Here is a 21,718-nt window from a genome sequence, read left to right as displayed (position 1 = left end):
TCACATAGATTTTAATCTCCAACAAACCGCCACGAAGGCTTTACTCTCCAAACGGGAGTACACAAAAAACCACAAAGGTTATAGTTTCCAGAATAATAAAAGTAACACAAATACAGAAATTAAATTATTAAATTCCTTAAGATTGTTGTTCCTCTGTACTGGTAAATAATGATTCTGGAAATTAGAACGTTAGCTTATAAACGTAAATATAAATAAAAAACAGAAATTAATTCGAGCCTACTGAATTCACAGTGTTTCCTTAAGGAATTTAATCCCCTCCTAGTACCCAAGGTTATAGATTATTTCCTCCCAGGATAGAACGAATTACACACTGGTGTAGCGGTACTTCAAACCCCAGTGTTTCAACGAACACAAAGTTCGGCAACAAATCACACTTATGGATGCTTTGTTTGTAGTTAAAAACAATGCAGAATAAGGAGGACAACTCAGAAGTCGAATGGAAATTCTGAGAGGAAGGAATGCAAAGTATAGCCAATGTTGAATTCTTACTGAAGAGAATATCAAATTGCAATTCGTTTTTCCAGTGTATACGCAGTGTATACAGAGTGTATATCCAGTATATGCAGAGTGTATATCCAGTGTATACAGAGTGTATATTAAGTGTATACAGAGTGTTTCAAGTGTTTTTTCCGATGTGTTCTTCTTTCTCTCCAACTTATGCTCTATTTATAGCAGTTATTTGAGAGAAATCCGCCCCTTCCATGGTGCAACAAGCACTAGATCATGGAGAAAGCACTTACATGGTGGTATATACACTTGCTTGGTGGGAGGAGCACTTGCACCATTGTGGGAGGTGCACTAGGCTGCTTATTGCTTAGTGTTGCAACACAATACACGGATTGGAAAACATCCGTTACAAACACGGATTATATCACGTTAATATTCACTATTAACAAATAAATTTGGTCCAAAAAATTAATCAATCGATCGATCATTTGACCAAATCCGAATCCAAATCCCATTTCCCATTCACTCTAATTTTAAGACTATTTCATCTTAAACAAAAACTCAACAAGGACGTGGTCAACGAGTCGTTGCATTTAGTTGCGATAACTAATTTGGTAATGGCAACAATATGAGAGCAGAATCTACCCAAACAAATTTACTATTTCTCAAATGCAAATATGCAATGGAAACAGAGAGAGAGAGAGAGGAGAAAAGGGTCAGAGTCAGATGCAGTCGGTTTATTTTCTCTGTCGGATACAGTAAACGACTATCGCTTTCAAAGTCCTATGCCTACTGACTCCGGGTGTACCTTTTTATTTATTTATTCCTCAAAAAAGATACACAAATGTGTGTAAATTTTTTTTTAAATTGCAAATGCACTCCCTAGATTAACCTAGAATGACAAAAGGTTCCCTTCTTTCTTTCAACTACAGAGGGAAAGTGGACACCTATTTAAAAGAATAATCCACGTTTATAAATATTTTAAAGTTTAACCGCCTCAGAATTAACTATATGAACTTTAAACTCGACAGTTTAAAGTTGACGTGAAGGTTTTAAGGAGAAAAAAAAAAAGTTTAATGATTTGACGTTTGTCAAAATTGAATAAACATTAAATATTGAAACTCCATATTGACCAAAGCTTTGAAGAAAAAGAAGAGAAGCATTAGCGATATGAAATTTGTCAAATTGAGTAATCTTTACTGAATAGTATGATTTAACTATAGGAGCTCAAACCTACTACATGGTGTTGCTCAAAACGACTACATGGTGTTATTTCTACTAAACTACACTATCACAATCCGGAAAATAGTCGGCTCATTTGACCATCTAAGCTCCTCTAGATTATAAGTCGAATCAGAGTACAATTTTTGAGACCATTAGGCATGTAACTTTTTCTAGTTATCGCTTTAACTGTATGGAAAAAGAATTATATGTTGAGAATATGTTGAAATTGATTGGAAGTATGTTTAATATAAAAGATTCTTGTTTGTGATTTTCCCTAAGTAATGACGAATGACCACAAATAACGATAAAGGTTGGTAATATAACAAAGTTATCCTTTTTAATTTGTTGAATATTAGCGAAATATTTTCATATCAATGGAGATGCTACAAGCTCAACAAGATAATGATATTGTATAGTCGCTTTCAAATAATAACTAATAAATATACATACAATATCTTTGCCCAGCATCAATTGGATTGTGACCCACCCAACACAGTAAAATGAGAATTTACGAAAATCTTTTTAACCAATTTTTTAATTGTCTTTAAGCAAGATAATGATCATATTAGCTGTGGGATCTCTCATGCCTAAACCACCTAACGTTTTCTGTTTCTTCCTCTAGAGAAGGTTCGACCCAACAAGTGATCACAATACACATTGCATCATCGAAAAGCGAATGAGACCAACTTTTGTCTGAGATATCATACAATCATTTCACCACTCGATTGGATTTGCTAGAACTTCTTGCTTCATCACTTGAGGTTGCCAGTTTTCAACCTTTAGACATAGGAATGCAGCGTGATTGACCCATCGCCAGTGTTCCCTCGGTAAACTTCCAATTGTTACAAAGGGGTCCTTGTCCACTTAGTTGTCAAACAAGGTCTTAGCAATTAGCACAAGGTGTTTAATCTAGCATTTCCATTGAACAGCTGCAGTAGTGGTACAGCTAACAGCCTACCACAAATAGCAAGTCACTCTGATTCCTACTATGTTAGTCGTCGGTGCAAGTCCGATATGGATGTACCTTGGTACTACCAGTGCATTACAGAACAATGGTATAAAGTGATACAGATTCCTAATGGTACAAGACTTGAGCAGAGCAAGTCCACTTGGAAAAACATCTTTGCTTGATGCTAGTCAAATAAATACAGAACGGCAAGAAATCATCTTAAGGACATTTTCTTTGAACGTAAGATGCCCCATGCTCTTCGTACCTGTCATCAGCATAATGAAAAGGTGTACTCATTAAAAACCACTGTAATTATGCGGCGTAGGAACAGCTGTTTTAAAGGAAACAAAAACTAGGAGTACTGTTGCTTGTCAAAACTGAAAAGTAGCATTGGTTTCAAAGAAACATGCAGAACTTACTCGGACTTTGAAAACCACATTTGTTGAAAGGAACCAAGAGATGCCAATATGCTGCCCCCTATCCAAACACTGCACAACGCCTTTGTTAGATCAGAACTGTGTGAAGAAAGCCTCCAATTGCTAAGTGCAAACCATTATTTATGGAACAACAGATATATGCTCTTCAAACTAGCATTTCAAGATTTTACTAAAAGCAGTAACAAAAAGAGTATGTTTACGTTTTCTCAAATCTGCACTTATACGGTAAGGGAAAGGGGAAAAAGGATATGCCAATAGTACTTGAAATTTTACTAGGCAAAATGCTTCAGTTATATGCTGTCAGCTTTAAACTTAGAAATAGCAAATATCGGGAGAAATCCAAACGAATCCGTGAATGTTGCATCCAGACGAGAAAAGTCCAGAAAACACACTAGACAGTTGAAAGCTTCAACCTTTACTTTATACACTCAACACCTAAAGGAACTATTACCATGAAGAGAGGCTGAGAAAGACGAAATGAGAACTACAGAGTAATAGTTTAACCTGAATCTCCTTTCTGTAGCATTTCCACTAGCCAGTACTTTGACTCTCGCTGCTTGAGGAGACTCCTGGAAAAAAGCGAAGACAGATATGAAATTAGGTATTCAAGCTAAGGAGATAAGATAAGACTGCTATCCTTGAATTTGAACAAGTGCATAAAAGGTGAGAGGGGCATAGTTAGAGTTAAATGGGAAATGGCACCTCTAGCAAGTCCTTTTCCAGACGTTCTTTGAGTTGCTGCATCGATGCTGTTCCCCCAGCAAGCTGTATTAAGCAGTGAATCAAACTAAAATCTCATCCAAAGTTTCATATTCAAACAGGCAAAATACAAGCAGTCTTCGGAAATCCATATGCTTGTGGTACGTAGGTATGGGACTTAATCCAATGATAAATTTGAAAAGCACTGGCTCTAATCTGCCATTGAATTTTCATATTGTTCTTTATATACTAATTTTTATCTACAAAGTCATAAAGAACATCATCCAGTTAGAAAAATTATAATTACTTTGTCATGCAATTTCTATTTTTTTCTCCAGAAGGAAAGCGTCCTCTCAGTTTCAGTGCTTACAATGTGAAAATGGGAATTTAAAAGAATTGACTTTTATAAAATGATCTTCACAAGTATTTAAATGTTAAAAGCAACTACAAAAATTAGGGGAAGTGCGCAAAAAGGAAACTTCAGCCTCATATTTAAAGAGATTACAAGAAGCATTGATGGCTTTACCAATATACTACTAAAAAGTTCTCTTCGGATATCCACATCGCACTTGTTAATGCTCTCGATAACCTGAAAATTTTGAGTAAATCAAATGACAAAGGAAATGCGAAAGAGGAACAAAATTTGAAGGACGAATTTCAACTGATATTATATATTTGAGCAAAGGGAGAAAGGACCAACCATTTGTGGTAGACCACGAAGAGAAGCAGCAGTCTCAGCAAAACTTTCCATACCGGGGATAGTCTGTGACGCACCAGAAAGAAAAACACCAAAGTAAAAGACTAGATAAACCAGAAAATCTGAAGCGGCTAGCTTGAGAAGGCAAGATGACAGATTCTCCAGATAATAGGTATGCTTATACAGAAACAACACCGAAAAAATACTTTATTAAAAATCATTAGAGACTGATATCTCAAATAATACATATCTTTGACAATTCAACAACTAAATCTGAATCTCAAAGGTAGAGATCATGGCAAAATAAACTGTCACCCAGAAACATCCCACTATTTTGTGACCTGAAATACTATAAACTTTGTTGAAACTTGAAATGCAAGGAAATGAGATGCAAAGTTAAAAAGGTAATATCGAACCAAATTGTGTGAGCAGTACTGGAGGTGTGTAAATTAGCACAGCCAGGTCCATTATCCTTATTTACCATCAAAATAATTCTTGAAATATAGTTCTAATCATTGCAATGCAAAGATAGGACCTTGCAGATCATACCAAGGAGTGCTTCAGCTATAAGTATACCCCATTTCTTAAGGATCAATACATAAAAAGTGAAAAATACGACAGCGGGGAGGCAGGGCAAGACGCATTACAGATTCAACATCTTTTTTGATTTGCACCGGGTGTCCGCGTCTCTTCGAGCCCCGACTAATCCCGGTGGTGCACAGGCCCTCGGCAAGGAGTTTCTCGCAAGTGCACCACGGTTAATTCAGGTTTTACCCAGTCCGATGGCCCTCAGAAATTGTTTGCACCCAGTGGGTTTCGAACTTGAGACCTTGAAAGGGAGCAAACCCCAAGGCTCAAGTCAATTGCCACCAGGCCAACCCCTGAGGGTTATTACAGATTCAACATCTTAATATAATTAAATACAGAATCATGCACAGAAGAAGATGAAAGTCACGCACAAACAACTGCTCACATACATCCATGAGACCATGACTCCCACAAGACAAGAGAACAACACAAGAAACCCGAAAATTAGGACGCTAAGCAATACCAACCTGAACTAATGATGGATTGAAAATAATATCAGGAATCTTGAATCTATCCGCTCCGACTTCTATCGTTCTGTTTCATCATGCAAAACAAAAAAATAGAAGGCATATGAAACTTAATTTTAACCATACAAAGGAATATTCCCCAATTCCAATCTAATTGACTTAATTGATTTTTTGCAGAGAGAGAGAGAATTGAATGAGTTACTATATTTGACATCGCTAGATATTTGAGTCGTATGAAAAAGTATAAAGATGTCACATCAAATTCAATTAATATAAACTTATACAGAATGTTATCTTCAGCTTGACATTGTTTAAATAATGGACTCAGCCAATTAAGGAAAGAGAATCGCATGTTTTTGAGAAGGCATAGGTTAATCAAAATAGGTTACAGGCAGCAACTCTGAACGGCTGAAGCCTAATCATCTGGGACCGAAAACCACTACCATGGGGCTTCTAGTTATACCAAGAAAGAGTAAAACTACAAACCAAGAAATAAAAGGGGTTCGATTTTTGCATTTAGCTCTTCAACCAAAGATCTAAGGAAACTCAATCACTCATTCTCCAATGAAACAGAGGAAGACTACAACACTTACTGCCCGTCAGGTAGCTCATAAGACGTCGTTGGAATGTTTGAATATGAACTGTCTGCAAGAAATAGAGTAGTAGCATATTACTTTCAAACTTCAAAAAAGGAAAATACTACATACAGAAAAACACCAAAGAAAAAAAGCATATGAAAACATACAAGAATATAGTATCACTGGAACTTGAAGCAATCTCAACTGCCATAATGAGCATAGTATATATAATAAAAGGTCTAAGACTATTGCCAAAGATATCGGTGACATTTTGTTAGATGAGGAAGATTACTTTTTTCCTTTTTCCTTCTTCTGTCAACTGCCAACGTAAGCAGCAATATATACTAAAAGGTCTAAGATTATGGCCAAAATATATCAGTGACATTTTGTTGGATGAGGATAGTTACTTTTGTTCCCTTTCCCTTCTTCTGTTTCCTTTTAGATAAGGGTACAATTTTTTTTTTTTTGATTTGCACCGGGTGTCCGAGTCTCTTCGAGCCCCGACTAATCCCGGGGGTGCACAGGCCCTCGGCAAGGAGTTTCCCACAAGTGCACCACGGTTAATTCAGGTTTTACCCAGTCCGATGGCCCTCAGAAATTGTTTGCACCCAGTGGGTTTCGAACTTGAGACCTTGAAAGGGAGCAAACCCCAAGGCTCAAGTCAATTGCCACCAGGCCAACCCCTGAGGGTTAGATAAGGGTACATTATAGCTGAGGGAATACAAAAGAAACAACTGTCATTTCTGTCAAGACATAATAGAATGTTGGCAATATCTTCAGAGTTAATATCCTTTCACTACACTTGGGTCAAGATTCAATTCCCTGTAAATATCTCCTGCATTGGATGTTAGATGATTCATAGTTTTTCAGGGCAGAGTTGGATGAGGGAAGAGGAAACAACATATATTTAATACCTATGCTAGATAAGGATCTATGACAGAAGCGGCTTTTGTTCATTATAGTACCTTGACCCAACTAAAGTAACTCGTTTTCCTGTTTGAGAGTCCAAACAGTTTTTTTTTTTTTTTTTACCAATTGCATTTTAAAAGTTTATGATAAGTTTTTATAGTATCTCAATTAAATTTCGCAGGACAAAGTAACTGTTTCCAAAATTGAACCTCAAAAAATAAAAGTGGGCATTCAATTGGGAGTGGAAGCAAGTTATTTGGAGAACTGCCTTCTCATATTTAGATACATTTGTATCTTCTAGGGATAATAAACAACAGAGTCCATGAGTCAAAAGGAGTATAAGAATATAATAGTTAAGAGGAGAAACAAACCATCATATGGAGTATCTGGGGCTCGCGAGACGCATTCTTTTATGTCACTTGCAATCGCTCTCTGCAAAAACAGAACAAGACTGAGCAGCTAAGAGAAATAAAAACTGAAGAAAGGAAATGCTAATAATGATTAACCTGGCAATACAGTTTGTAACTCTCTGTTGTATCAGGGAAGTCAAGGTCTACTGTCTGTGAAACAAAGCATAGTTGTGATCAAGAAATTCGACAAAACATCAGAAGATTAATGGTGAACAAAGCTTAAAAAGATAGTAATGAAGAAATATAAACCAAGATACTTAAAATTATATTTAGGTGAGGATTAAACAATCAGATTGGTTATGGCACTAAAAAACAAGGGTGTGTTACCTGAAATTCTCCTGGACGGATCTCCTTCCGCTTGAATGAGTACCGAGGTTTTATCTAGAAGAATAATAAGAAAAAGGGAAAAAAAAAAAAAAGTTTGTTTCAAGATAAGGCAGATCATTGTGTATGAAATCATGTCTTAAGGGGGGAAACTGACAATAAATAACTAACCGTAATGCCTTTCTGTTCCAAACTTTTTATCAAGCAATCGGTAAGAATTTCTCCCCCAATAGGAGATGTAGCAACCGCCTGTTATCAAAATAAAGAAACATAGAATATATGTTCAACGAAACCAAAAACAGAACTTTGAGAACAACAATGCACAGACCATGTGTTGAATATTTAACATCCATAGCCACTAATATTTTCCCATCCTTCAAAATATAAAAGAAAGATTGTACAAGTGCGCCAGCAACTTAGACCCTGTCTCCCCATGCAACGAGGAGGGATGATACAACTAAACATGAAATCCTTTTCCTCCTTCCACCTCCCATAGACAAAATAAACATCTAAAATTTTCATCTTGAGTGCCTGCCATCTTCAACATCTAAAGTACATGATCAATCCTGCATTGATTAATTAGCTTTTCCACCTTAAAATCCATATCCTGGGCTTGATTTCTTCTTCACTCTGGCTTACAATTTAGAAAACAGCAAGGAATATTCTATGAATGAATAGTCAGTTAACACATCTACTCGACGGAAACATGCCAGCCAAACCATTATATGATTTTTCTTAAAGAAATTCTAGCGAGATACAATTTGAGGCCCTCAGTTATTACCATGAAGGAAGTACAACAAGATAATAGATATTACTTCTTTTTTATTTTAATTTTATTTTTGAGAGTGAGAAGAGGAGGTTAGCAGATTCGGGAACAAATTCATTTGCTTCAGTGCAATTAAACAATTCCCAGACGCATGTCAGAAGTACAAACATTAATGGAGATCTCTGTTTGTCAAGTAGGAGCTCTGCTAATGCTAGGAATTGAACAAAAGAATTCCATAAGAAAGAAAAGGAAAAGAGGTCATATTCAAACTGGAAGTAGTATATTTTACAATAGATAGCTCAACTAAATAGGTAAAAGTGATCATATGTTAAACTCTTAATTAAGTGAAGACACTACAGTCATCAGGGGAAAAAAACGGAAAAAACTTAGGCAGTTGTTCTTTGTTGAGGGATACCTTTTGAAGAACATATCCATCATGAACAGGAGCAACAGTAGTCGATCCTCCACCACTGTATTAGTTCAAGAACAGCTCTTTCAGCAATATCCAATGAGCAACAGAGAAAAGATGCAAGCAGAAACTGCTAGATTCATAACAGTTAAAAAGGTAGAGTAACAAAAAGAGCACACATGCATTCAGTCTCCTAAATAGAAACAGCTATAACTTGAAAAGAAAATAGTCAGCAGATCCGAGGACAGAGAAAAATGCAAACCACTCCTTCACCAACTTCAATAAGATAAAGCAAAATACTCCAGAACTGGTAACTTGAGCTTCAATTTTGTATAAATGATTGGATGACTTTTGATGTATAGTTGATTGCATGGATGAGCATTCCAGAGAACATCTTTGTATAGCTCTCTTTGCTAGGGAAAATAGTTGTAGAGGTAAACAAATAAAGTGTGCCTTCTTTAACACCATAAACTCTTAGATAAGGTGGTGCACACATTTCAACAATAATAGCGAATTTAGCTTCTTAATTATTGAAGAATTTCATTTGTGCTCCTGGTGTCTAACCAATAGCCAATTTAACTTCAACACTATTTTGGTATCTTTTTTTTATTTTTTTGATAAGGTAAAGGTTTCATTAAAGGAGTACCAAGAAGGTACCCAAAAAAATACAAGTTACGGCATAGTTGCATCAGTTACATTCCCAAAACACCTATAAAATCTATAAACTGATCTAAGTTTTCAACTATATTTCCTTTACACCAGAAATACAAATTTTGAAGGCAACTATTCTTTACAAAAGCTAGGTGATTTCTTTGATTCTCAAAACGTCTCTTATTCCGTTCCAACCAAATGGTCCAAAAGATGCGGAGGGGTATAGTCTTCCAGATTTTTCCTGACTTTCTGGTATTGCCAACATAGCAGTAGGTCTTTCACATTCCTTGGCATCACTCAATGAACTCCACTCATGTTCAGAAAAAGATTCCAAATTTGTTGTATTTGGCTACAATGCAAAAAAAGATGTTCCAACGATTCTTGGGACCTTTCACAAAAAAAAAGTCTGCTGCACAAAGGTACTCCTCTTCTCTGTAACATCTCTTGAGTTAAACATGCCTGCCTAGCTACAATCCATCCAAAACAAGCAACTTTAAGAGGTGCTAAAGACCTCCACAACATTTTCCATGGCCAATTTAAATCCCAGTGGCCTATTTGCTTCTGCAGTAGTTTATAGCAACTCTTTACTGAAAATCTGCCATCCTTACCATCAATCCAAATTTGGGAATCCATGCTGTTAACATCGAGGATCACAGGTTCCAAAAAAATATAAAAGCTGACCAATTTCATCAACCTCCCAATCATTGAAGTTTCTTCTGAAATTAAATTTCCACTCCTACCCAGTATAACAGTCTGCTATTGTACAATTTACATTGTAGGGAATCTATTCATCAGCTTCTCTTCTCCCCGCCAAACGTCTGTCCAGGACCTGATTCTGTTACCATCACCAACTTTCAATGCAATGAACTTCTGAAATTCAGGCCACAACTTGATTATTTGCGTCCATACTCCAATTCGTGAAGGCACAGAAATTGCACCAGGTGTCCAGACCTCATTTCTACCATATCTAGTGTCGACTAATTGTTTCCATAACTCCTCTCTATTGTCATTGTATCTCCACAAGCATTTGCACAACAGACTTTTATTGTGAAGTTTCAAATTTTTCACTCCCAAGCCACCAACTTCTTTATCTTTAATAACCTCCTGCCACTTCACCAGGTGAACTTTTTTCTTTTCAGAATTCCCTTCCCAGAGGAACTTGCTTCTCATGGAATTCAACTTCTTTTCTACACTGCCAGGGATGGGAAAAAGGGACATCAAATAAGTAGGTATTCCATCTAGCACGCTATTAATTAAAGGAAGCCCTAAATAAATAGTAGGGAACTCCTCAATATTACATCCCATTAGTTCTGCCAATTCATTTATAGAGCTATCTGCATTAACATTGTATATGCAACTTTTTGCCAGATTCACTTTTAGGCCAGAAACTGCCTCAAAAGCTAGCAAATCCCCCGAAGAAGAAGAAGTTGCTCTCTATCTGCTTCACAAAGAATCAAAGTGTCATCAGCATATAATATGAGTGAGATGACTATCTCCGTATTGTTTCTTCCTTCAATCTTAAAACCTTTAATCCACCCCAAACTTTCCGCTCTTTTGATCATTAGACTAAGAATTTCCATCACAATTACAAACAAATATGGAGACAGGGCATCTCCTTGCCTTAAGCCCCTCTGTGACTTGAAGTAACCCTTAGGACTGCCATTAATCCACACCAAGAACCTGGCAGTAGAGATGCATGACTTGATCCACTCTATCCATTTATTCCCAAAATTCATCAACTGCAACAAATTCAACAAACAATTCCTGTTAACATGATCATAGGCCTTCTCCAAATCTAGTTTACATACCACTCCAACCTTTCCTTTTCTAAGATGATGGTCGATGCATCATTAGCTACCAAAGCAGCATCTGAAATCTGTCTCCCTTTTAAAAAGGCATTTTGGTTTTCTGAGATCAGTTTCCTTATCACCTTTTTTAGCCTTCCAGCCAACAATTTAGCTATGATCTTATATACACTACCCAAAAGAGTAATAAAAATGAAATCTTTGGTTTCCTCTGCACCTTTCTTTTTGGGAATAAGAGTAATGAATGTGGCATTTAGACTACTCACAAAGGTGCCTTCTTGCCAAAATGTCTCAACTGTTTTCATCACATCTTCTTTGACAGTGTTCCAACATTTTTGAAAGAAATACATGTTGAAACCATCAGGGCCTGGGGCTTTATCTCCTTCAAACATCTTAACTACAGCTTCCACTTCTTCACTAGTGAAAGGTTCTTCAAGCCAGATCTTTTCCTCCTCTGAAATTTTAATCAACTCTTCATCACTCCATTTTGGTCTCCACTTTTCTGTCTCAGTGAAAAGTTCTTTATAAAAATTGAGAATATGATCTCTGATTACATCTTCCTCCCCCACCAAATTACGATGAATTCGAATTCTATCGATAGTATTATACCTCCTGTGTGCATTGGCTTGTTTATGAAAGAATTTAGTATTTCTATCACCTTGCTAAGCCAAATACACCTAGATTTTTGTCTCCATGAAATCTCTTCAGCTTTTGCAATTTCCTCTAACTCTTTATTTATGACGTCTATTTTGGTATCTTTCTGCTCCTTAATACAACATTGGACAATTTGATAATGATAGATCATACTAAACCAACCTCTACAACCCTTACAAGGCACTTCCAAAACTCTATTGAGATCTGTCTATCCCTCATAGCTTTCCTGTTATACTCCTGTGTATCTAACTTTGTGAGTGTAGCAAAAGTTACTATTAAGAAAAGATGCATTATGCAGAAGTGGAAGTGAAGATTGATACTCAAGTCATTCCCAAAAGAGATAGTTTGTATCTTGGGTCTATAATCCAAGGCAACGGGGAGATTGACGAGGATGTTACTCATCTCATTGGAGCGGGGTGGATGAGATGGAGGCTAGCTTTGGGGGTTTTATGCGATAAGAATGTGCCACCTAGACTTAAGGGCAAGTTCTACAGGGCGGTGGTTAGACCAACTATGTTGTATGGAGCTTAGTGTTGGCCCGTCAAGAAGTCCCATGTCCAGAAGATGAAACTAGCTGAAATGAGGATGTTGAGATGGATGTGTGGACATACCAGGAAAGACAAGATTAGGAATGAAGTTATTAGGAACAAGGTGGGAGTGGCCTCTGTGGAGGACAAGTTGTGGGAATCGAGGCTGTGATGGTTTGGGCATGTGAAGAGGAGAGACATAGATGCTCTAGTCAGAAGGTGTGAGAGACTGACCATGGCGGGCTTAGAGCGTGATTTTTTTCTTCTTAGATCGAATTAGAATGAAATAGATTCATTCAGTAACTTTCACAACAATCGGAATTTGACCTCCTGTGCCTGTGAATTAAAGAAAGGAGGAGGTCAATCAAAAAAAAAAAAGAGATGTTAATTAATCAAAGGTCCAACTGATCACCACGCCTGTATTGTAAATATGCAGTTAGGAATAATCCAGCCAAAGTAATAGGAATTAGACCTAACACGATTCCAAATAGAAAAACTTCAATCATTTTTCTTTGTTTGAAAGGAGAAAAAAAAAGAGGTAATATCTATACCTAAATATTAATCCGAATTGACATGAATCTCAATGACAATGACCAAGAATTGACAATTGGTAACGTAAGTAAATATAGAATACATGTAATCCCACAGAAAGATTTCTTTTTATGAATTGTTAATTTTAAATATTCAGTTTAAATAATAAGTATCTTGCTCAGACCAATAAATAGAGCTGAGGTTCTAGTTAAAGCCGCTAATAGAAAAGCGAAATAACTAGTTATAGTAAGCATGAAAGGGCTAAATTAAATGAAAGATGTTCTTTTTATACATATGTTTAGAAAGCACTTACCTAAGTTTCCATTTTTTCAAAATAGGAGGATAGGCAAAAATCTCAATTTCAATTGAAAGAAGAAGTTGAATGAAAAGTTTTTGATTCATCTATCATTATAGGCAGACAGCACTAACAAAGATAAAGTGACAGACATATAAAAGAAATTGATTCATCAGAAGAAGATGAGAAGAAATCAGAAGAAGAAGAGAAAATCATCACATACCTGTTGCTGGAATCTCTGTTGAAGAACCCTAGTCGCAGAGACTCTCAGATGCTCTGCTGGTTGTGTTTAATAAAAGAACACTGAAAACCATTCTTTTTTAATTAAATAGGCTGGCAGCTGTTTAAAACAAAGAAGCGCTCGCTTCGGTCGCTTCTCGCTTTTTAGTGGGAAGCGGTCGCTTTTTCCTACCTGAGTCGCTTCACATGGCAGAAGCGAGGAAGGGGTCAGTTCACTTCGCTTCTCGCTTTAAGCGACCGCTTTTTCTAACACCGGAGGTGATTAGGCGGGACATGTCACTGTTTCACCTTACCGAGGACATGACTCACGATAGGAAGGTGTGGAGGTCGAGGATTAAGGTTGTAGGTTGACAAGTAGTTGTGAGTTTCTCCTAGGTTTACGAGTAGTATTAGTACTATTCTTGTATTCTTTTATTCCTGGTTCTATATTACTTGTTATGTCACTCGCTTCCATTACCGTATTACATTACTGCTTCTATTGCTTGTTGCTTTATTTTTATTGTTCCTTAAGCCGAGGGTCGATTTGACACAACCTCTCTGCCTTTATAGGGTAGGGGTAAGGCTACGTACACACTACCCTCACCAGACCCCACGTATGGGATTAAGCTGGGTTTGTTGTTGTTGTTGGGATATCACAAAGAATTAAATAAGGATGATTGAAATGGAAGAGTACTACGGGTGTACTATGCAATAGTAGAGATTGAAAAAGAATAAAAAATTACAGAATACCATCTACCTAATCTAAGCGAAAGTTTTATATCATTACTACAATTCTCACATATCCTTAATATAATTATAAAGTTTGATATCATATCTCCATATTCTCAAACATAATTCTTGCAAGATTCTTAAAAGTTAAGACGCTAACCTACTTGAAGAGCTCTAATTTTTCATCATTCGCTCATCATACAGTTATGAATCAAACCAGACGCTACTGATGTAAATGTGTAGAAACTTAACAATTCAAGATGAAGAGAAACTTAACAATTCAAGATGAAGAGAAACTGAAACTAATATGCCATCATGCACCAGAAATCATGAAATCTTTCCAATAATTTATATTCACTAAAAAGGAAGGTACAGAAGCACGCAATGCAGATAATATGAATGCTATTATCGCTGGGAGGTTAAATATCTCTGCAAAAGAACTTTATTGACAAGACAAGTCAAAGAAGCAATTCAAGGCTGATAGCCAGTTAGTAAATAAGCTCCTACCTGTCAACGACCAAAGAAGTCGCACGTCCTGATGCAAAAGATGTGAGAACCTAGCAGTAACAGTATCCTGAGATAATTAGCAACCAGAGTGGAATGATCTTGTAACATTATGAAGATACAGTATTTTTCTTTTTCGTAATCAGGTAAAAGTGAAAGTTTCATTACTGAACAGCACAATGAAGGTTCTGTTAAGATGCTAAAAATTAAAATTTCAAGAATTGAGAAAGGCACTTACAGCATTTTTGGCCAAAAACAATGCAGGAACTTGGTACTTTTCAAACATTATCTCTGCAGCCCTGTCAATTAAATTATCAGTCCACTGTAATTTTCAATTTGCATTCAGATGACATAATAATGCAGGCACCAGATTGCCTTAAGAGAAAACATCTAAATGATAATGTTCTCTCAATAGTTAAACTTCATTTTTAGCTTTGAACAATAATTTCTTTACTTTATTCCAGTTCACGATGGACAAAGTCTTTCACAGTAGACTCTTCTCATTAAGGGGAAGAAACATTTCGAATAGAGTAATTTCACAAGGTATTACACATTAAAAAAGGTAAGGCTTCTATCTTGAGACTTGGGATCCATTCAGCGGCAAATGAGCAGTTCATCAGTAAACCAGCCATTACTTGACAATCCTCACTTAAGAGACAACCATGATAGGAATTTCAGGCATAGCTATGAGGACTACAGTGACCTCACAGAAAAGGTCAAGGTGGAAGGACCTAGCTTTGACCAAAAACTTGACCCAAATTTGTTCTTTAACTGTGCAGAAAGCTCAGAGGGCTATTTTGAGAGGTCAAAATGCTCAATCAACGCCACAAGAATCACTCTAAAAAGATTTTACAGATGAACTACTTGTAAAATCTCTCTTTTGCGGATTCTTCAATTCTTCTTTCTCTCTTTCAGTTTTTCTCTCCTTCTCCCCTTTCTCATATTTTCCCCTTCTCTTCCACCTTACTCCCTTTCTGGTGCTACATCACTGGTATCAGCCGCTCGGGTTCTTATTCATCCATTGAATATCCATGACCTTCTAATAACTAATCCTCTTACAGTGTTTTGCTGTTCTTCCTCCCTTCACTCACTGCAAGCTGTGCCTTCTCGTAGAAATACAGTATAGTCACAGACTGCTAAAGTATTCTCTTTGTTTTTAGCTGAGGACAAGATTAGATTGTTTCATGGGATATATATTGTTTTCTCATTAAATTATAATAAGCTTTTGGTGCTTATGACTTTAATATGACAGGAAGCTGTTGCAGTGCTCATTGTTTGCCCTTTGAAGCAGCAAAGGCGTAGGGCCTCAGGATTAATAAATACGTAATTTTTACTTAAGAGCATGCTTCGCCCTTGTATTTTCCTAGTCTTCCAAATAAAACTTTATCACTGTAAAACAGAATTAACATAAGACGCAAAAATAGATATGCCAGCAAAAATATTTTAGAAAGGTCAAGAGTTTCATTAAATAAAATGACCAGCATATTCAGCAAAAATAAAGGCTTGAAATCTTGTACCTAATAATTATACAAGGCCCAAAAGACAAAAGGCATGATTCTTAGAATAATGTAAGGTAATGAGACTGCTAAAAGACAGATTGGATTGCTCACTTTTCCCTTTGCTGCTGAGTGTTCGAACAGGGCTCTGCAAGTAACATTGGATGCTCCTTTGGATCGATCAGTAAGCATTCCCTGTAAGTGAATGTAAGTATACAGGGTAAAAAGGTTCTTTCAACAGTCTAAGAGCCACATCAACTTAACCAAATGACAAAGGACGGGAAAAAGCAAAAAAGATGTCGCAGGAAAAGCATATAAAGAAGACAGTTTTTACCTTTCTACAAAATGAACAAGTAATATAACATCATCCTTATTTTATTTTTATTTTTTTGATAAGTAAATACAGCATCATCTTTATATAAAGCAGGTATTTTCAGTGATCAAAGAAAGTGAAAAACAATGCAGCCCCATCTACAAAAATACAGTGCCAGTGTCTGTAGAATAAGCATGTTCCGTTTTGGGGTGAATCACTAATACAGCTAATTTACATTAATACAGAAGCTATATCGCCCGGATACAGGTGCAAGTGTCTGACACATGTATGGATTTAGAGGTCAGATCGTCATCTCATAAATTCTAATATTCCGGATATGGATAACAGTAGGGGTGCACATACTGGGATACAGCTAATAAATGTTTAAATATAATATGCATAACAATTACTAGTTATTTAGAACATACAAAAATAACTCAACTTTTAGATAAATTTTCGCCAAAATCCATTTTTGTATAATTAAATTTAAGTTATGTTGAATAATAATTTGTAAGTACTGTTAAATGATTAAAGTTAGCCCAATTAATGTTGTTCTTATGGATCTTGTCTATGAATATACAATGAACTGAGTTTGTGACCAAGTTAAATCACAGTATTTTTGTGGAATACGTTTTTCCAGGTGTTTTTGTAAAGGCCCAGTCCACCAGTAATTGGCAAAGATACCCTCCTAGGGCATTTCCTCCTTTGAGTTCAGTGGCGGCTTCAGCAGACAGTAACCCTAGCATGCACTCCTCTGTTTGAGTTGAATGGTGGCTTCAAATGATGTCTCCAACTGTTCTTTACTGTTTTTTTCCTCTTCTCCTTGGTGCTTCATCTCTGTCTTCTTGGTTTTCAGTTTCACCTTTCCTTTGTAAAAGTATCCACCAAATGTTGACAGAACCAAGTACGAACCCTGTAACTGTACTGGTCTGTCCTGTCGTGCCGACTCCAGTGCCGACTCCAGTGCCGTCGATAATTGAAGGTTCCGAGCAACATAGTATAAAAGAGGACAGTGCCAGTAATCCAAGTAGTAAAACTAAAAGAAGGGGAAAAAAGTAATGAAGTCCAATCTTGAAAGCTAATGGTGGTCTGGGGGCCATTAGGAATAATTTCTTAAAACAACCCTGCAACAAACTCTACAATGTCCTAGATATTATTAATTGCCTAAAACTATCCTTTCAGCTATTAGGAAAATTGTGAAATGGGCCAATATCAACTAAACTAAATGAGATTAAAAGGAAATTATTTAGATTTTGTCTGTCTCACATAATAATTGTACAATATGTTTCATAGCACTCGGTAATCAAAAGCAAACGTGCCAGAGCAACAAGATCAGCGGTATATCACCTTAAGGTGGTAAGATCCCTCAGTGAGGGTCTCCAGGGTACTCCCAGACTAGGAGGGGAGGATGTGACATACACAGAACGACCATGCAACAATAAGCAAAGTGTATGCCACTACATACTAGCCGCTATATATAAACAGTCACTTTGCAGTCTGAAAGAAAATCCACGAACTATATTGTGCTGCAAATATCCCTGGCAACTGGGTAGTAGACTTCTTCTGCCTTTTTTTTTTTTTGGATAAGATTTGGAGACTGAGAAATATAATACTGCATACTCATGCAATTGTGCCATATTGCTTCGAGTTGAAAATCCCCACTTAGCTAAGTTGAAAAAATTTAGAGTAGCATTGTTGCCCTAATGTTACATGGGAAATTGTTTCAACATATCAATGAAAGGAAGGGCCAATTACCTGAAAGCATGGTCCCATATGTTCTCTACAATATCCCAGTCCACAACCATCCCATCCTTGATGGGCGATAGCACCTGCCCAAGATAACGCAATATCTTAGATGACAGAGATAAGGAAATGGCATCACAAGGCAATTCTATATAAACTTGCAAACTGACCTCCATGAGATCGCGGCGAAATCCCAAGGCTTGAGATCCAACATACAATCTCCGCTTACCCTTTGATTTAGAGTCAGGAGCAGATCCCGAATTATCCTCCGGATTATCAGGATTATCAACTTCCATTTGATCAACTGATCCAACAACCTTTAAAAGATGATAAAATCAAGACAACTTTACACAGCAATAATACAATGTAGGTGACTAGTTGAAAGAGAATCTGAATATGAGCATATATGAAGGGAAATAAATAATGATATAGACATCACAACCCAGGCGGGTTAGTTTGTGAGTGGCTAACCTGCTAATGATATTCAAGAATTCAAAAGGACACCAACAATAACGAGGAAAAGATTTGAACTAATCTTGAAAAAACAAGAGATATAGATAATTGATTATATAAAAAGAAAATAACAGGAGAGTAATCCCCAAAATAATAATAAAAATTGAATGCCAGGCAAATAGTAGCGTGCTAAAGCCATGTCAATCCATATTTACTACTACCCTATACTTTTACCTCAATTGCATCTTAAATGCCATGAAAGCTCAAAGTTGCTGCCTATGACCAAAGTTCTAAACTTTAGAAGCTTCATCTTTAGCAGTCAAATCTGGTGTTCAGACTTGCATTTCCCAAAATTCCATGGATTTAAACTATCACTCTATCAGTGTAAAATTCTTTTACATTATTTCCACAATTTCACCAGTTGTAACAAGCTATGTACTTTCTTTTCGAGGTTACCACCTCAAACTTGCTATAGACAGATGAAAGTTACCTGTAATTGTCTATTAAATAACCTGATAATGTATATAACGTTTAAAATGCTGGTACACGTAACTATAAAAAGCTACTGTTTTGTAATTATGCTTTCAAAAAATTTGAACTTTGGACCGAAAGAACTATTTGGAACATCTTACTGAAAGCTGCATTATTAATTTGCAACCTAAAAAGGACAAAAACTTTATAACTTACAGAAGGGAAAACGGCTTTAGGAGCATCTTCACCAGCGTAACCAGCTTTGCAAGTATGGCTACCCAAATCTATCACAATTGCTGATACTTCATCTGTAGACCCAAAAAATAAAAATGCAAACAAAAAAACGCGCTGAATTCTTGTGCTTATACTAAGAAAAATGTTAAAGCCGTAAATAGAAGTATTTAACACTCGAGAAAGGAAGTAACTGGTACTCACCACCGCCGTACATGATTCAGTGATTCGAATTCGGAGATTGATTGTTTGCTGCTTCAGTGAAATTCTCTAGCGAGGGCTTTAGCTGGGTTTTTGACGGGAAACCGGGTTGTGGGTCGGGTCAAATTATACAATTGTAGTGGGCGTTTGAACATAGGAATTGTAAAATTCCCCCCAAAAAAAAAAGTGAAAATGACCTTTGAAAATTAGAGTTGTGTTTGGACATAAATATTATTTTGGGTTGTTTTTGAAGTTTTGTGAGTGAATTGAGTGAAAATTTTGAAAAACAGCTCTTTTGTGTTTTTCAAATTTTCGAAAAATTTCAAAATCCATCTTCAAGTGAAAATTGGAAATTTTATGGTCAAACACTTATTTCGAAAAAAATTTGAAAAAAAAATGAATTTTTTTATGTCCAAACGGGCTCGTAGCCCTTGGTAAGTTTACCAAAGACGAAAATGATTTATTTGATATTATGGATGGCTGGTTACGGAAGGACCGTTTCATTTTTGTAGGCTGGTCCGGTCTATTGCTCTTTCCATGTGCCTATTTCGCTGTAGGGGTTGGTTCACAGGTACAACCTTTGTAACTTCATGGTATACCCATGGATTGGCCAGTTCTTATTTGGAAGGATGCAATTTCTTAACTGTCGCGGTTTCTACTCATGCTAAGATATCTTGTAATAATTATTATTAAATTAAGAATTTGAATTCTGATTACTAATTAGAAATTGTATAATATTTATTATTAATAGAATTTGAAGAATTTGAAATTCTTAGTATCTATATATCTAAATCTAACTGAGTAGGTATAATAAGTGTAAAGAATGTAGAACTGTAGAACTAAATAAATGGACTTATTCATCTCCTACCTGAGAAAGATATGTATCATATAAATTTTATTATTTTTTTTCATTTCTTTGTCTTTTGTTCTTGTCTTCTAATTTTCTAAAAATAGATAAAGAGTTTCTTACAGATTATCGAAAGATTCGTTCGAATCTGACCCAACATGAATTTTTAGCTAAAATGGTTTTTCGGGAGATAGAGAAAGATACAAAACTCTATTATCTATATTTGAATTTCCAATTATATACCTAAGACAAGAAGAAGAAATTCGTTTTATTTTCCTAATTTCAGGAAAGGAAGAACTCACTCTTGTTGATAAAGGCTTCTTGATTCGTAATCAGGAATATAGGTCAAAAAAAGAGTTATCCTCAACTTTAGTTTTGAGTCTTTCTACAATTAGATCTTCTATCACCAAAGAAAGTGCCATTATTATCTTATTTACTTTGATTCCTACAAACTAACTACTTTTTTGCTACAAACACAAATAAAATAATTGAACTTAGTGCTCTACTTGATTTTGCTTGATTTTTGATTCAAAGGAAAAAAGGCGTGGAGCTTAAATAACTCACTCAGAACGCTTTTTAAAAGATTATGTGGTACAATTAGGTCGAATAAACCCTTCTGGAATAAGTATTCAGCTGTTTGTGAACCTTCGGGTACTGTTTTATTTAATGTTTGTTCAATTACTCTTTTACCTGCAAATGCAATGTAGGCATTGGGTTCGGCAATAATGATATCCCCCAACATACCAAAACTAGTTGTCACTCCACCAGTTGTCGGAGATATAAGGATTGATACATAAAATAACTTTTTATTTAATCGATAATCATATAAAGCAGACGATATTTTAGCCATTTGCATCAAGCTCAAACTTCCTTCCTGCATGTGTCCCCCCCCCCCCAAGAAGCACACACTATAATAAGGAGTAAAATTTGATTGGCAGCGTGTTCAATCAAACGGGTGATTTTCTCTCCAACTACGGATCCCATACTACCCCCCATAAACTGAAAATCCATACTACACTTGGCTCTACACATTTACAGAGCTAACCCATGTCCAGTGCCTGGCAGAGCTAAAGGGGCTTCAATCCTTACTCTTTATCCCCATCTTCGTCCAGGCTAACGGGGC

At 36.3% G+C, this 21,718-nt stretch overlaps 1 protein-coding gene across 1 annotated transcript; it reads right to left on the bottom strand.

Annotated features, from left to right (window-relative positions):
* Positions 1-2,205: 2,205 nt before the first annotated feature.
* On the bottom strand, positions 2,206-19,847 carry LOC104224341 (actin-related protein 4-like). The gene is made up of 20 exons (XM_070147744.1): positions 19,752-19,847; positions 19,533-19,624; positions 18,563-18,709; positions 18,405-18,478; positions 16,451-16,531; positions 15,079-15,139; positions 14,844-14,893; positions 8,932-8,986; positions 7,922-7,999; positions 7,754-7,807; positions 7,523-7,576; positions 7,388-7,448; positions 6,123-6,174; positions 5,530-5,596; positions 4,478-4,540; positions 4,304-4,366; positions 3,781-3,843; positions 3,583-3,647; positions 3,061-3,129; positions 2,206-2,906 (listed from the first exon to the last, which is right to left on the bottom strand). Exons 1-20 carry the CDS (start codon positions 19,762-19,764, stop codon positions 2,861-2,863), a joined length of 1,308 nt encoding a protein of 435 aa, XP_070003845.1. The 5' UTR covers positions 19,765-19,847; the 3' UTR covers positions 2,206-2,860.
* Positions 19,848-21,718: the final 1,871 nt, after the last annotated feature.

The sequence above is a fragment of the Nicotiana sylvestris genome, chromosome 6 (genome assembly GCF_000393655.2).
Source record: "Nicotiana sylvestris chromosome 6, ASM39365v2, whole genome shotgun sequence".
Taxonomy (NCBI): Eukaryota; Viridiplantae; Streptophyta; class Magnoliopsida; order Solanales; family Solanaceae; genus Nicotiana; species Nicotiana sylvestris.
This window is presented reverse-complemented; position numbering and strand designations above follow the sequence as displayed.